We start from the raw sequence: 18469 nt of genomic DNA, 5'->3' as shown, positions 1-18469 counted from the left end.
AAAAAAAAAGTTATAGACTTCTTAAAACCTAATAATCCTAATAACAACTAATATCTACTAAACACTCATTTTTATTTATTCTCTAACACTAAGTTGGGACAATAAACATGTCTACATGTTAAATTGACTAGTTGATTTTATTTTGTGGTAAATCATGGTTTTGAAAATCAGGACGGACCAGCCGGTTCGGTCCTACGGCCGGTTCGGTCCTCTTAAGAACCGATCTAACTCAAACCGGTGGAAACCGTTTGAACCCAGTTTGAACGGCCGGGTCTTAAGAAGTCGCATCAGTTCAATTATAATATAAATATTTTTAAATAATTAATTAACTTAAATAGATATATAATTTTAAAGTTGTTTAATGTTTATACATAAAGGTATATACAAACATGATACCTTCACCTCATGGACTTTATTTGTCCGGAGTGAACGTACGTCTCTATACGTTCGGCCACCAATGTATTAGGCGCCAACGTAGCAGCGAAGAAAGAGCCGGAACCCGACCCGCTGTTTTTTTGGGTTCTCGCACATGCGTTTTTTTAACTCTCTTCCTAAGGATTGGCCGAAGAACCGCGTATAAAGAGTACAGCGAGCTCCCGTTTTTGCTTGCGATCAAATGGAAGTAACTTCCTCCTTAAGAAAGGGAAATGACGCTCGGAGATTAATGGGGGAAGAAGCTCTCCTCTCTCTCTCTTCTCTCTCTCTCTGTGCTGAAGGGATCGAAAGGGTTGCCTCGGCTTTATATTTAAATATCGAATATAAATATAATAATTATTTATATTTAATTTTAAAATTATGTAATTTATTATATATGTATGAATTTTATTTATTTTTTAGTCTCAAAATTCTCAGAATTATAAAATTTTTAATATTATATTGGCATCATTATTATCTTAATTTTATTAATTTTTTTTATAATATTATTATTTATTACATCTACCGGTTCGACTGATCGAACCGGTCGAACTATGAACCTCTCCTTCTGATTCATTGTCCGATCCGGTTTTCAAAACATTGGGTAAGATTTTTTTTTTTTTGAATTCGTTATGCATATTGTTGTATGTGTTGCTCCCATGCAACTTGCAAGATATCCTCTTCGAGGACACCTTTCTGAGGTAACCAGTCTATAATAGTTTATGGACCCAATGCTCCTATTATTTAGTAAATTAGAAAATAGGATATTTTTGTCTATCTTTTGAATTTTTTAATATACCATTTGTTGCTTACTAGTATATATGGAATCATTTGTATTACCTCTTATGAACTTATGCTTTGTTGCAACATCAATGGAAAACCCTTTTTTTTAGGAGCCTGATGTGATATAATATAATACAATTTAATACACTTCAAATGGTAAATTTTATATGAATTTGAGAAATATTTTCCTACTACTTTAACTCCTAATACCAAAATCTTAATTTTTCCAACATAGTGTTTAGGTATGGAGTCATACTTAGTGTTTTATTTGATTTCTACCTTTTTGAATGAATATGCATGTAGGTTATAGAAATATATAGATACTATGCTTTGGTTTCTTTCTTGCGACGTCGCCTCCTACCCATGATTTATAGACGTTTGGTTTCATGCTGATCATCCTCTTTCTGATGATTGCACGTCTTGCAAAATCCTTTCTTTGTCGGTCCAAGTAACCTCATATTTTGGCCTAATGTCGATGTCTCCTTCCATAATATTCATCTCTTTTGTGATCTCACACCCAGTCACAACATCATCTCCTTCGGACATTCAAACCTAGGCCTTGTTTAAGGGCCTTGTGGACTTCGTCAATCTCCTCTAACCTTGGTTGATTGCCCTTAATCTTTCCCTTGAAATTGGAGATTTCTATGTATCTTATTTCCATCCAACTTTATTGATTGTATTCAATGATAATGCTTTGTGATGGCTTTTATCTCAATTACTCAACCTCAGCCCAAGGATATCTTCCTTGCAGTTATAGATTCTGTTTCTCACCCTTCGCGCCTCCCCAAAGAGCTCCTCGATTGGTTCCTTAATAAAGAATTTCTTTGCCGGCACATCTTTTTTGGTTGGATTCTTCTATTTTTGAGATCTCAATGTTGGTTTCCAACATTAGCTTTAGTCCATATCTTTTTTTGTTATGTTTTATTTTATTGTGTTTTTTATGAAAAATTCTTCTGCTTCCACATGTCAACTGTTGTTGCCTTTCTATTAGTTTTTGGTCATATCTCTTTGATGATTTCCCGTCCCTTTATGCATTTGAGACATGCCCTTTTCACCTTTTGCTTGAATAAGTAGTCAACACACCATCATCTATAATTCTACTGCTTCTTTTGTTCGAATTATTGTCCAATCAATTTTTATTGAGCAGATCTATCGAGTGGATGCCTGTTTTGTGAGCCTTCTTACTCAGGACCGCTTGCTCTCGCAATCTGTTGTAATCTTTTCTAGTGAAGTCAACTTTCCGATCACATATTTTTATCCAATATTTTTTTGCATTTTCAGTCATTTTAGATACTTATCTATATGCATAGATATAGAGTTTTTTCATTGATTACTGAGCTCTTATAACTATTTACTAGTTTCTGTCCATTTTTTGTTGGGCATGATTTATGATTTTGAATAAATGTGTTTGCAAGTTAGTATGAAACCCAGGCATTTTTTTATTTTTTGAACAAAGATTTGCATTACAATTTGGATTTATATTTTTTTAATGTTTTTATTTTTAATAATTTTCGCTGTCTGTGCTTAGCATGTATGAGAGAAATTGATTGCAAAATGGCAATCATACAACGCACATCAAAACAAATGGAATAAATCTTTTTTTTTTTTTTTAATGGTGTCAAGGTGTTCACCAAACGCTATGTATCACTGATTAATATGATTATGTGAAAAATAAGGAAGGGTTGAGTTTGTTTAATAATAAGTCCAGATTTGCTAAATGAAATTGAGGGACCTTCAATGGGGCGGCGAGACAATTTGTGGACATAATAATTTAAAGGAAAATAAAAATTGCTTGTTTAGAAGTAATAAAAGGGAAAGAGGAAAAACCCAATACCAGTGAGTTTGGGATACTAGTCGAGAAATAGTTAAATTTTAAGATTATTGAGATACATTTAATTTGTTATAGGGTGATTACTATTAAGATAATTATTGGTGAGGATATTATGAATGTAGTAAGTTCCTATTCTTCCCAAGTTAGATTAGTAGATAGTTTAAAATATTAATTTTGGAAAGAGATGAATGAACTACTTCACATATATTTGAGGAAGAAATTATATCTATTAGAGTTAATCTGAATAAATATATAGGTTTTGATAGGGTGGACTGTGAAAGGATTTTTGGTGGGTATGGAATAAGAGATGAAAATGTAGTAGGACAAGCTATATTAGATTCATTGCATAGCTTTTGCAATAGCCTATGATCTTTCTATAATGAATGCATACTTCAGTACATAAAAATAACACTTAGTTATAAAAATAAAGCTACTAAATTATAAACAAACTTATTCTTACTTAGAGGAATAGAAAAATCTTTTTGTAAATCCAATAAAGAATTTGATATCACAACATAAAGTAGTAGTTGGGTATTTATCTTAAGAGCAGAAAGAAAATAATATTAATAATTTTATCTTATTATAAGGAGGAGGAATTCAAAATGTGAAAAATTATTAATCTTCAAAGATAGGTTGCTAAATGAGGTCAACTCGAAAATTTTAAGTTAAGTCAAACTTAATTTGAGATAAGAAGGCTAGTTTCATTACAATATTTGCTGAAGTTTTAAAAGAGTTTAGAAATTAACCACTCATTAATAGGGAGACTTGGTGGTATACTGTGGAGGCACTAAAAGTTATCAAGGATAAAATTTGCTTTTAAAGAGTAACAACAGTTGAATATTATTTAGTTTTTTAATTATTATATAAGAAAGCTAGAGACATTGCAAAGAGTATAGTGATTAAAAAAATATAAAATTTTGATGATTTTAAAATTAGGCTTGATGTTTAGGAAGGAGAAAGGAGATTTATATAATGGCCAAAGCAAGAGATAAGTGAAATAAAGACTTTGTTTAGGTTAAATGCATTAGAAGCTAATATAATAGGATCTTAGTTAAAGATGAAGGCAGCAAAGAAAGATTAAAATGCTATTTTGATAAATTGTTAACTGAGATTTTTAAGGAATAAATAATTTTAGAAGAGTATATTAGCCAATATAATGAGGTATATTATAAATTTATTCACAAGAAGGAAATAAATTTGGCTCCAAAGAAACATAAATGCGAGATTTTTAGGTCCATACGAGATACTTAATGAGATTTAAAGAGTTATAGAAGATATTGTAGTGGTTTTGATGAGGACACAAGAAAATTCCTTCGTATTCACCTCCATCTTCCTTCTCCTTCACCACAAGAAAATTCCTTCCCAACCCTTCATTGCCGCCGCCCCTTGGGAACCCACCGCCGGCCACCACCACAACCCCGGCCGGCCACCTTGCCAGCAACTTCCCCTCACCCACCCAACCCCCTTCCCTACACAGTTTTCAAATTTGAAATTTGAAAATTTCAAAATTTGAATTCTTTCCTTATTTGGAACTTCAATTTAGGAACGTTTTCATGATGGGATTCAAATTCAATTTAATTTAGATTGGAGTTATGAAACCTATTGCCACATCATCGTCCTAAATTGGAATCCTTTCTCCCTTGAATTCCCCTCTCCCCCTCCTCTATGCATGCCGCCGGCCCCCATGGAGAAATTTTCTCATTAATTGCTTGTTTAATGTCTTGACCGTTTTGAAATCATAATTTGATTTCAAAGTTTTTCCCTCCTAAATTACTTAAACTGAAATTAAATTTCAGTTTTAAGTTTTCAAACCTCTCCCTCCCTCTCTACAAGCCGCCGGCCTCCCCTCTTAATGGGCCTCATTAATCCCTCATTAAGTCCCTTAATCACATTCAAAATTTGAAATTTATTTCAAATACTTTCCTCCAAATTTACTAAAACCTGAAATTAAATTTCAGATTTTAGTAAACCATTTTGAGAAGCATCCAACTTAATTTGCTCTCACCCTAGCTCTCTCCCTCTTGCACCCGCCGGCCCCCACCCTCTCTCCTTAAGATTCCCACCGGCCCTCTCCCCTCCTCTCCCATCTTATCAAACGACAAGTACTCTCTTTCAACACCACGTTCTTCCTCTCTTCGTGTGGAAGATTCTCCGACGCCAAGCATGCATGGCGGAATCCGAATGGAACTTTGGATTTGTGCATGACGATCGAGGTCAAGTCGACATCCACCAATCGCCGTTCTTTGATGTGGGCTTTGATTTCGACGACACCGTTGAAGACTACTTGAATCGCATCCTCCCCACGCTCGTAGATGTCATTGACGAGCAATTCGAGGACTATTCGTGGACCGTCAACGGCTATCCGTTCGTGTCTCCTCCACCATCGTCGACCTTTCTGTGGCTCAAGACCATCGGCGTTGCAACCTTCCTCATGGCATCGTTTGGTGTGCTGAAGATCTTCTCCCGCTAAGCCTAGCGTAGTTGAGTGATCAATCCCCAAGGTGAAACTCTCGTTATTAAATTACGGATTGTTGATTAATAGCTATTGGTATTGCTACTATCCTTGGTTATCCATGAGTTTTTGGTTAATCTACTTGTACTCCTTCGCCTAAGCAAGTTAACAACTAAGAACCTTTAATGATTTTACTTGTTATCTCACTAAGCTCTTAATTGTAATTCCATTGTCAATCACTTTTAATTTTCTTGAAAAGCTCCTTCGCATGTGGTATCACATCAGGTTTGTTTAAATAATATTTTTGATATAGTTTTAAAAATTAAGAAGATGTCAAATGATTGAATAATGGTATTTTGATACTAATATTTAAGAACAATGAAGGTGTTCAAAACTTTACTAACTATACAAGAATCAACTTAATGAATAATGCACTGAAGCTATTTACATTGTAATTGAATGAAGGTTTAGAAAATTTATGCAGTTTTGGAGGATTCGTTTTGTTTTGTGTTGGAGATCTAATGTAGAAGCAATTTTTTGTGTTAAGACAATTAACGAAAAATTATAGAGAATTATGAAAATATCTTCATATGATCTTTATTGATCTTGAGCAGAAATATGATTATGTGTCACAATAAATGATTTAAGGTCTATTAAGCCTTGAATATGTGTGCCAAATTAAATATTTGCATAATGGAGGATTAATTAGTATTAAAAGTAATTGTGGAGTGATTAAAGAGTTTCCAATCATAATAGAATTTCACCCAAGATCAATATTGAGTCCATTTCTAATTGTATTAGCAATGGAGATTTTTACTGAGGATATTAAAAGTAAGATACCTTGATATATGTTTTTTTGCAAATGACATAATTTTAATCATGAGACATCCACTGAAATAATTATACTTAGATAATGAAAAAATGTTTAAAAAAATAGAGAATTTAAAATTAGCGTAATAAAAATTTTGAGTATATTGTATGCAATCTTAGATGTATTAACAACTGTCAATTAATATTTTAAGAAGATACAGTTATACATTAGTGCGATAGATTCAAGTATCTTTGATGTATTATATAGAATAATGATTGTCTAAAAAAAAAAACAAGATTGTCTAAATGAGAGTATAACTTTTATAATTAAGGCTAAGTTGTTAAAATGGAAATTGTTTCTAGAGTATTATACGATAAGAAAATGTCATGGAGATTTAAAAGTAATTTTTTTAAAATCGCAATTAAACCAGTGGTGTTGTGTGGCTTGGGTTATAAAAAATTCATTAATATTATGGTTGATTGTAGTAGAAATGAAAATGTTAAGATAAATATGTGAAATTATGATGGATAAAGAAGTTGTGTGTATTGAATATATGACAATTGAAATATATTTTGATATTTTGGACATATATAAAGATGGTTGAAAATTCACCAATTAAACGAGTCAATAAAATAACGTTAGAGTATTAGGTAGGAGAAGGGGTAAACTTAAGATAACATAAATAGAAGTTGTTTAAAATGATTTGCGAAGAATATATTTAATATATCTTGCAACACTTAATCGGCGTTAATGGAAACTGAAGAGTTATAAAGCTGATTTCACATAGTTAGGCTAAGATTAATTATGATGATAAGATAGCTATCCATTTATATGATTAGTTTTTCGATCTTTTCTGTTCTTCGCGAGGTAAGTAAGATTTGCATTATTTTTCTCAACTACTAGAACATTGTTCTACAATTATTCCTCTCCACGACTTTCTGCAAGTTTTATTTCTTAGGTTTGAACTGTCTTTATCTATTTCTGTAGGTGCAGATGATTTTATTAATATTTTATTTATAAAGTTCAGGGCATGCTACTTTTATATAATACTTGCATTAAATTTTGGAGCTTGTAGCCATCTTTTGATCAATCCCTGCACCCACTGGTACTCTAAAATTCTCATTAATTTATTAATTTCTTATAACAGTCTTTTTCATGCCATTAAAAAACAGTAAAATACATCTTGCTACTATTCCATTGTGGGTAACATGAAGCTTTAATCAAGGCTTTTTTTGTTTGGCTCTATCATTTCTTCAATGTATTTATTTTAGCACATTTTTGTTCAAATTCTTTATGAGCAAATCAGACAACTCAACCATACAAAATTTTTTAGGAAAAATTAACCTAATTCTCATAGTCGTTATTTGTGAATATATCTAGATTTGGCATGTTGTCTTCTTTTTCTAGAGATTGGCTCTCCGTGAAGGTTTAGCCGTTTCTTTTTCTCAAACCTTTTTGTTTCATATTTACTTGCAGAAAGCCTCATTACACCATTTAAATAAAGAAAAAAGTCAGATGTTTCTATAAACATTTAGTTTAATTTATGATTACTTCTAGCTACTCATTTCCTATTTAAAGTTTTGTCCTCCCAATTGTTGTTGAAGCTATATTTCTATACTTTTCTGTTGCTTAGTTGGAGATTGCTGCCATCCTCTATTCTAACATACTGGAAAATATCACAGCTACACTTTGTTTAAAACCAAAGGCATCTACACAGCAGTATGAGGAGAAGACCTGGAATTGCTGGTTTACAAACTGCTGTTGCTGCTCGAGTATTGTCCGATCTCCTATCATAAATTTTACTTGACTCCCATTTTTTTCGCCTGTTTTTTTTAAATAATTTATATTTCAGGACCAATATCGACTGCTTGGAGAAAATGTTGCAAAGATCCGAGCAGATCTCATGAAAGAGCAGCTTGCAACATTTAAATCTCAATTGGAAGAGTTTGCTCAGAAGCACAAGGCAATTGATATGTGTGCATTTTGTGCTTTCTGTTGGCTAGAAGATCCATGTTTTTCAATTATTCTTGTCGAAATATGAACTCCTTCAGCCATTTCAATTAATAGTTTTTTTAATCTTGACAAAGCTTAATTTCTTCATTTTGGTGAGATTTGACAATATTACGTTTTAAAACCAGGCTGAATGGTGCATTGTGATTCAGTGTTTAGGTTGCGTTAATTTGAGTTATTATTATGAAATACAAGTTGAAATCGTACTTTATATGAGAGGAATCTGTTTTCTCATTGGTGTGCTGCTGTGATTTTATGCTTTGCAGATTGATATTCGCAACAAAAAACAATTCTTGTTAGTTGTTAATTCTAATATTCTAATGATGCAGTAAAAAAGATAAGATTTTCATAGGCCAATTAGATGGGTTTGAATTAGGCTACAAAAGAACTTAACCAGACTAATTTTCAACCCTTTTTAAGAACAATTTTTAATTATGGCCAAAATTTTATTATTTTTATTTGATTTATTTTATTAGATTGGGTTATTCTCTTTGGATAAAATTAGGTTTGAATATTTGGATAGGATTTGATTTTTTCTCAAGATAGGATTATATTGGATTTAAATTTTGGCCTTATCCATGTAATTATATTTCTGTAAATAGTGGTTGATGGCTTGTAATTGGAGGAGATTATTGATTGATGATTGAATGAATGGAATTATTTATTGCCAACTAAGTGCTCTAAGTTGTGTAAGTTCAAACTGTGTATGTTGGTGACTTTAAGTTATGTTTGCAGACAGTTTATTGAAATTCGCTTTTGATTGCTCCCAACTCTAGTTTTTAAATCACAATCTGCACTATATGTTTGTAATCAAGTTTCACACTGATCTCACTTTCACGACACTCGATTTTCATCTTGCAGGCGTTTTGTTGTTTGCCTTGTCTCATACTCACACTCGAAGTGTAGGTCAGATTTTTCTTGCGTGACAAACTCATTCCCTCGCTTACTCTGTAAAGTCGATCTCTCCGTCCCTCTTTCCCTTTGTATGCGCAAACTTGCTATGTCCCTTATTCATGATCTTCTTCTCGCATCCACACAACCACCTCTTGCATGCATTAATCCCTCTTTGCTTGTGTTCATGTTTGTGCGCGCTTGATTTACGATTGCCCACTCCTCACGTGCCATTCACGCAATTCTATCATTTACCTTATGCGCCTTTAGAAACTTCCTGCAAGTATTGCCTAGCACATTCCTCACACTCATAGTGGCACTAGAATCCTAACTTCCTTTGGCTCCCTCTTTGTTAGTACTCTAACCTAGCCACCACATCTCCACTCTATTCTGCATTTAACATCTTCAACACCTGATCTTCACCCCCCGGTACAGGAAATTCATTTTAGTGATTGTGTGGACCATTGCTACAATCTGTGTTTTTTTCTTTTGTTATGAAAATTGTTAGAACCTTTCATCGTTGACCTCACATTCTCCTCCTAGTATGTGACCAAAAGCATTCATCTTCTGAATGATTCGAGACCATCATTGTCTAGCTGTTTCCAATCAAAGGCAAGTCATCATCATTTTGGTGCAAAATTTTTGTTTCAAATCTCTTTCATGGCTTATTATAGGCATAATGATTACCTTCTTATTAATGTTATGATTATGATAATTATCCAAATCACATGCTTGCATGATCAACTCATCAAAGTTCATACAATCAATCTCATTAATCTTGGTGTTTACCTTAGAGTCATAATTATTAGTTTTTTTTTTTTTATGAAACGATGAGTACAATGAACTTCAATCTCAATATACAAGTTATTATTGTGTTCCAACACATTCCATTGATCATAACTAATATTATGATTCACTCAATCGTTTGCAACTTCTACTAAGCAAGCAAACTATTCAGTTTTAGATGGATAAAATCTTTGATTGCTCTAATACTTTTAAAGAAGAATTGCATAACTGAGCACGTCCCATATGAGTTATTTGTGCACATCAATCACAGTTCAGACAATATATGGATCTCTTGAGGTTGGTGATAAGGATGCTCAACCTACAGTTAAGTTTGATCTAGAGCATCAGCAAGATACTTTATCCCAGACTTCGGATAAACTTTATGAAGATGTTTATGATGGCACTCTTCTTTCCAGTGATGTATTAGAAGTTAAGTATGATTATGGTTTATCAATACCCGAGGTTGAAATAGGTTTATGATAATGAATTGCCTAAGCTAGAGAATGTAGAGTGTGAGATTGTATATATATAAAGTTGAGATGTATTTAGATGTATCAAATTTTGGAGTTGTTCTTCTCCAACTTCAGGTTGAGATTCATATTCCAATTCAATTGCACTGTCTCAAAAAAAGTGCTACTTCAGATGATTAAGTTTGCTTTAATTATACCATCCAGTGATTGAATTTGTGCTACGATTGTCACATTTGTCACCTAATCCACTTTTGTTCCATATTATAGAGATCTTACCGGTATAGGAAGTTTGGAACTGCTCAACACTCGAGCTAAACTCCTTCCTCTTTTTCTATTCTACATTGCACATGCGCTTCTTCCATCAAATGATTCAGTGGTCACTTCCTCCATGGTCTTCACCAAACTCATATGGAGAAGAGCTCTTTGCTGACCGAGTGAATTGATGAAGTATAAATTAGCTAGTTTAGTTTAGAAAAGAATTAGATTTTCATAGGCCAATCAAAAGAGGTAAAATCGGGCTACAAAGGGCCTAAACCAAAAAGTTTTCAATCATTTCTCAAACCATATTTAATTAAGGTCAAATTTTATTAATTTTAGTTATTCTTTTTGGATGAAATTAGGCTTGAACATTTGGATAGGATTTGATTTGGTCTCAATTTAGGATTAGCTTGGCTTTAAATTTTGGCATTTTCTGTGTAACCCAATTTCTAGAAATGGGGATTGATGCCTTGTAATTGCAAGTAAGAATGAATAAATGAAATTATTTTTGTCCAAATGAGTGTCCTCTAGATTCAAGACAATTTTAAATAATTGCATGGGTGGTGAATGTGTAAGCATGCATGGGTGCATGTAGATTTTAGTAATTGCAAGTAATTTTTTAGGTCATCTCCACAAAGGAATTGATGGTTTCCTCATCTAAGAGGCTGTTAACATTTCTTTCTCAAAATAGAGGTTTTTATCACTGGAGCTCATATTTTAATACCATTCTAAAATCTGGAATTTTAATTGCAATCACGAAATGAAACTGTGGAAACAATGCAGGGAGATTGGATTATTAATTTGCATTTGAACTGGTTTTTTCTTTTTTAGAGATTGTTCATTAGGATCTTTGTGCGTGCCTTTTGTTTATTTATCTTGATTGAATGCATGTAATTATTTTATTATGCCTAAAACTTTTTAGGAGCTCTCTTTCACCGGTTATTGCATTTTTTTGTGATTTGTTTGTCGTTTGTTGCCTTGCAGAATGATATTCGTAAAAATCCTACTTTTAGATCGCAATTCCATGAGATGTGTGCTAAAGTTGGAGTGGATCCCCTGGCCTCCAACAAGGGATTTTGGGCAGAATTACTAGGAATTGGTGACTTTTATTATGAACTTGGTTGGTATTATTATTTTCTTGTTCCGTCTTGATCATTTTGCAACTTTCTGTTAGCTTGACTGATTAGAGATCATGATTGCATGTATAACCTTACATATCTTTTATAAATATAATTAAGGCCTAGATACTGATTAAGTATGAGGAAGATATGGCAGGACATGGAAAAAAAAAAACATATGATACAATGGAAAATATACAAGATGTTCACACCACTATCACAACCTAATTTAAGGTATATTGGCGTTGCCTTTAGTAAGGTCATCCATACTTCTGCTGCTTTTTTTTTTTAAACGATGAGCATTGATCAGTTCTCTCGTTATCTCTCCTCTCTCTTTCTTGGACCTTTTTAGGCATCGAATTAAGCCTTTAAATCATCATCTCTGCCACCCATTGTTCTTCTTATCTCACATTTAAGGGCTTCAGTGATACCCAGGCTATGACAATCTCTTCCCTATCCTTGCCATTTTTATGTGTGTGTAAGTTTGCACGCATGCATGTGTGCATTGAATTGCACTAATAATATTGAAATGCACTCATAATATGTAGTTATTTGAGTGCTTTGTTTTTTAAGAGCAATTATATGAGTATAATTTCAAGTCATGTCTCTTCATCTCATTATGTCTATGCAAGGTAGAGTAGCTTCATCCTAGAGGGAAGCTAATATTCATTTCTTTGTTTCGAAGTATGGGTTATGAATTTCCATGGATGCCATATCTTAACACTTTCTAACTTTCCTCAACATTCTAGTGCAGCACTGGTGCTACTTCCTTTGATGCCTTGGTGTGTCAAAGATGTTTAGAGGGAAGAAGATGACTTTGCATACAAAAATGGTAGACATCCGCATATAAAATTTGTTTCTAGAGAGTATTCCATTGGCCACAAATAGTTTCATTTATTTAATTTAAATCACTAATCAAAATTATATGCCATTAATACCTATTTTTAGAAATAAAGTATCAAATGTTTTCCCATCTTGAAACCAGTCAAAGCCTATATTAAATTTGAAGCTAAATTTATTAAAATAGACAAATTTAATCTAATAAATTAAATCAATTAAAAGTAATTAAAAATTTAGGCATAATTATAACTATATATGCATCTGAAAAGGATTGAAAATTGCTTTGGTTCAGCTCTTTGGTAGCATGATTTGACTCCTAATAATTGACATTTGTTCAATTGGAATTGTGTGGCCTAATTTTACTTTATTTGTACTACATGAATTCACCTGCCTAACAAAGAATCCTTATGAAGAATTTGGTGGAGACCATATGGGAGTAAGTCACAACATTGGATCATATGATGGCAATAATGCAACACTAAAAACATCAAAAGGAGGAAAATTTGGAGGCTTGGTGCAGGGCACGGCTCAAATTTCATGTGTGTAAGTTATTTTACAATATGAACCAACAATAGATTAGTTGAAAATGTTGGCAGTGGCAGAATAAAATCAATCTAGTTAGGTATAACTGAAGCAAACTATAATAATCTGAAGTAACGAAAATCTTCTGAGATAGTAGCAAGTGAATTGGAGTAAGATCTTCAAGTGACAATGTCAAGCTTAGACATTTCATCAAATATTGATAATTCATAATTATTATCAAGGTTTAACTCATCATCAAAAAGAGGTGTGTCATTGTCAAATCTTCATAAAGGTCATCATGAAATCTGTTTTGGTGTCTTCATCATGACATTCACAATTTGTCTTGTGCAAAGCCTCATGTTCATTCTTTGGAATTTGGATCATTAGCATCCTTGTCAGCAGGCTCAAGATACTCATATTTTTTGACTTTGGTTTGTGTTTTACACATAGCTTGTGAATATAAGAGTTTCCAAGATTTATCCCTCTGAGATAGGATGCTTTGCACATTTTGTTAAAGCTATTAACAAATCATGATATTGATTACGATCAATGAAATTTGTTGGAATAAAAAAATTATTTATATGTAGAGATTGAAAGTCAAATGACCTATCATTTTTATAAGAAGAATAGAATCATGTGTCTGAGATGAATTCCAAGATAAATTGTGTGAACTTTGATGAAGCGATTGCGTCAATATGTGATTTAGATAATTATCATAATCATATATTGCTTAGAATTATCATCATAATAAGTAGTATGGTCAAACATTAATAAGTTGTGATTTCCTTGTAGAATATTTTCTTTCTATTTTGGTCGCTGCAGTGATAAGTGGCTAGGGGAATAGAAGTCAATGGCTACTGTTACAAGAGACCAATGAGAAATGATTGGTTTCTTAAAGTAGTGCAAATGATTGGCGGCCTCAATGATTAGACCTAGCAATAAATCTCTGCAAGCAATGCTAGATGCACATAAGAGGCTAGAGTTGGGGGATGCAAAGTATAGTCAAACGCAGTAAGTTGCTATAGATAGCATCAAGAACAATTGCACATGATTTAAAGGCTTGCTTGCTTGTGGATGCAAAAGAAAATGGGATTGCGCATGTGTACTCTTGTGGATAGAGGGTATTGGTTGCTAACGAAGCGACAAGATGCGAGGTGTTAGCGGTTCATAAATGGGGTGCAAGAGCAAGGGTTGTTTGATTGCGCGATTAGGGGAGATTCGCAAGTTGAAGTCTTTTGAGTTGTCAAGGGATGAATCAAACACTTGATTTGAGATGTTAAATGAGCAATATAGTGCAGGATGTGACACGTGCATGAGGCGGACTTGAGATGGGCATTGGGATGCGTGGGCTTAAGATGATTAGGTAAGGTATGGTGTGAAGACTGAACGAGGTGTCAATCGCTGGAAGTGCTAGTGCGAGGAGATTTGAGGTTGAACAAGCAACTTCATGTGGGCTCGATATGGATGCGAAGGGATTGATGCATAAATTAGAATTAAAAAGGCTGCTGGAATTGGGGATTTTTTATTTGTAAGGCATGACATATAGGCTCTAGTACCAACATTTGTGAAAATGCGGAATGGGTTGGGGGGGCTAGGCGGATAAGATGACTTTGCATACACAGCTGGGAGTGATTTTGATGCACAATTTGGATCTAAAAAGTACTTAATTGGTTACAGAAAATTTCACTCATTCAATAGCAAATAGTGATCAAAATTGCATGCCTTCAATCCCTAATTATAGAAATAGGGTTGCATAAGTAAAGCCGTAATTTTAAATGAATCCTAATCCTATATTAAAACATCTCAAAGCCGATCCAAACATTTAAACCTAAATTATCCGGACTACTAAAGTTAATAAAAATCTTGGTCATAATTAATATGCATCTTAAGAAGGTTGAAAATGGATGCAATTCAGATCCTTCGTAGCCCATTTTGATTCCTAATAATCTGCCTATGGCCAATTAGACTTCTGCATGCCAATTTCTATTGCATTGGTCAACGCATGCTAAGAGCTTCAGGTGCACCGCCCAGCCCATGTTGCTGCCCCCCTTTCTTCTTCCTTTTTCCTTTTTACCTTTGTCCTCTTTTTGAGTCTCAAACAAATTTTTTCCTATTTCTTTATTTTTTGCATCGTTGTTCTCTTCCTTCTCTTGATTTTGTTACTTGTTTTCTTTCTATTTTGTGCCTTGTCCAAGCGTTTCTGTCGAATGGTCTGCCTAGCTTAGCTTCTTATTTCTTCTAGCTTTGGACAACTAAAATGGAAAAAAAACTCTTAGGGGCTGTTTGGTAGAATTTAGGATTTCATTTAAGTAGGATTTCGTAAATCCTCCAAATCCCGGATTTGCGAAATCCTGAAAACTGTTTGGTAACATTCATGATAAATCCAGTTAAATCCTTTGTGACTGTTTGGCTGTTCATTTTAGGATTTAAGGCGATTAAAAAATTGACATACATTATTAGGATAATTAAAACACGACAAAAAAAGTTTAAATAAAATATAACAAAACTTTATTAATACTAATTAATTATTTAATTATTATTTACCCTAAATCCGCCGAACCAAAGGATTTCGGAAATCCGGGATTTAGAGCGAATCGGCGGAATTTTCCGTCCACGGAGGATTTCATTTGCCGTGAGATTTTGATTTGCATTTTAGGCCGTTTGGCTGGATTTCGCCCAAATCCGGCCTTAAATCCGCCTAAATCCGCATACCAAATAGCCCCTTAATCTCATCGTGAATTCTTGCAGTTGTAGATTCCTCTTCACCCCAGGTTTCGTATAATGGGATAGCAGCACTTTTCTTTTATTTAGTAATCAAAATCATGTATAACAGCTTTTTGTCGGAGGGATTAAATGGACAAAGCAGCTTCATTATCTTAACAATGGCTTTCATGGTAAGTAGATTCTCCAGTTCAGTGTAGACATCGCTGAGACTATTGTGGGCTCCGAAAATTCGGTCCCGGCCTCTGCCCGCACTAATTGTGCTTTTTCTTTGGCGAGGGAGTTTTAACGGAATAAGTTCCGGGGTAAATTTTGGAAGGCAGATGGGTTTGTAGATAAGGCACTACCTTAGAGATTTCGCCCTCATTTTGTGAGGACTTTATGATCTGAGTTCTGGTTTCCTATAGGCGCAAGCCCCTATAGTTAATTATCCCTCCCGATAACGAGAGAGAGCTTTCGATTAAGGCTAGTCATCAATTAGATACATAGAGTTACATAGTATCTGGCATATAGCAGCAGCATAGGCATAGAAATTTGAATGTTTGGAAAAGTTTGAAGGGTTGGAAGATATTGATATTTAAAATGGAAATTTCACAATATTGCACTTAAAGCGGATGGGGGGAGAATGGATGATAGACCTGATCAAGATCCCATGGTTCCGTCGTCCCGGGCCATCGCGGTCCCTGGTCTACTTAGTCAGAGGAGGTAGTCGACCCAACCTGACAGAAGGATCCTTGTCGGCAACCATGGATTGCTTCGTCCAAGAGGACCTTATAGACCTAGGGTGAATGTTTGTCTAAGGGGACAAATTTGAATCCGCCTTAGCTAATAGAGGGTTTTGTGCTCTATCAATCATATCTTATTGATTCATATATCAAGGATTTGATGCCACTAAGGAACGTATTGGCTCTGGCCATAACCGGTATTTCGTAGTTCCATTTAGCGGCAAAACCACTTGGTTTAGAGGGCCCCGAGTCATAATCGTTTATCTTGTAGTGCCATTTGGCAGCAAAATCTCCGGTTAGAGGACACGTACCACGTCCTTCTTGGCAGGAGATTGTTTGAGAATGGATCCTAGTAATATTTTCGACTAGGTATTAGCTCTATGTGAACTGAAGTAAATTTTAATCTGTTCACCACAACAAACTGTTGCGGAGAGTGGATGGATGGATTTTTGCTTTAAGTGTTGATGAATGAATTTCTAAATTTTAAATATCTGGTATCAGAATTTAAAATTTGGATTTATGAGAATTTGAATGGCATTTGAAAATATTTGTGAACCCCTCCGGTAGGGGTGTCAATATTTGACATGACCCGAAAACCCGACACGAAAATTTCGGGTTCGGATCAACCCGAACCCAAACCGAGTCGAATTCGGGTTAGAGTTTTCAACCTGTTTTAAAAACCGGGTCGGGTTCGGGTTGACCCGGAAACCCGAAAATGACCGGTTCGACCCGCTGACTGAGCCGCCTCGCTGCGCTGACTACCTGACGCCTGCCCGCCCCCACGTGACTGACCTGCCCCCCACCCCCCGCATGACAGCTGCCCGCTGTTGCTTCACGTCATTTCTACTGGCCTCGTGTCGCATCCTGCCACGTGAATCTTGATCGCGTCGCATTCCCCGCGTGACCGCGTGACCCGCTGCCGCTGGACGCCGGATGTTGCTGCCGCCGGACGTCACTGCTGCCGCGCTGAAGGCCCGCCGATGCCGCGAAGCTGTTCCCGGCCTTACCGTGTCCGCGGGTCGGGTTTGGGTCCAGTAAATAGATCCGTTTGTAAAAGCGGGTTCGGGTTGACCTGAATAGTGCCGGGTCATTTCCGGGTTCGACCCGTGACCCGAAATTGACACTTCTACCCTCCGGTTGAGATCTACATTTAACAGGGCTATCATCGGGGTGTTCGGTGTCATTTCTCTTTGTTGATTGAACTCTTTCAACTCGACCAAGCTATTGACCGAGCAGCCTTGTCGACTCCAACTTGCCTGCACAGGAGGATTGGGCTCAAACATGAATTCACTTATTGACCCGAGCAGCATCCCTAGACGTCACGTGTATACCAATAACACGCTCGCCGAGGCCCATGCGGGTGTTTGGAGTCATTTTATAATTATACTTTGTCTACTCCTTTTTACTTGCTTAGGAGGATCGGGTTTCTCATAGGCTTTGTGCATTTATTAGTGAATTCTCATTATTATAGGCATTGACAGTCTAATATGAATGTATTAAAATAAGTATACTGGTCGTCACGACTGTATATTTATTTGTTGGTTCAAACCTTGTTGACTCCTATTGATCTGTGTAGGAGGATCGGGTTCGAACTTGAATTCACTTATCGACCCGCGCAGCATCCCTAGACGTCACGTGTGTACCAATAACATGCTCGCCGGGGCCCATGCGGGTGTTTGATTATATTTACCCCTTTTGTGTACCTATGTGTATACAAATTACAATGCATGTGTGGGGGTACTTATTTCAGACTTCGTTGACGCTTTCTGTCTGCTTGTATGAATATTGCAGATCCGGTAGCGTAGAGTAACAGCTTCTGAATTAAGTTGTGTGCTGT

General features: G+C 35.1%; 1 protein-coding gene across 1 annotated transcript in view; it reads left to right on the top strand.

Moving 5' to 3' along the window:
* LOC110097773 (vacuolar protein sorting-associated protein 22 homolog 1) overlaps positions 1-18469 on the top strand; it is a 32174-nt gene that overhangs the window by 4026 nt on the left and 9679 nt on the right. Inside the window, exons 3-5 of the mRNA XM_020824329.2 lie at positions 7974-8063; positions 8144-8254; positions 11691-11826. Of these exons, the coding sequence (XP_020679988.1) occupies positions 8013-8063; positions 8144-8254; positions 11691-11826 (298 nt within the window). The 5' untranslated portion in view covers positions 7974-8012. The remainder of the gene's footprint in view (positions 1-7973; positions 8064-8143; positions 8255-11690; positions 11827-18469) is intronic.

This window comes from Dendrobium catenatum, unplaced genomic scaffold (genome assembly GCF_001605985.2).
Source record: "Dendrobium catenatum unplaced genomic scaffold, ASM160598v2 fragScaff_scaffold_1434, whole genome shotgun sequence".
NCBI classification, from domain to species: domain Eukaryota; kingdom Viridiplantae; phylum Streptophyta; class Magnoliopsida; order Asparagales; family Orchidaceae; genus Dendrobium; species Dendrobium catenatum.
Note: the sequence above shows the minus strand (reverse complement) of the source record. Positions and strands in the feature narration are given on the sequence as shown.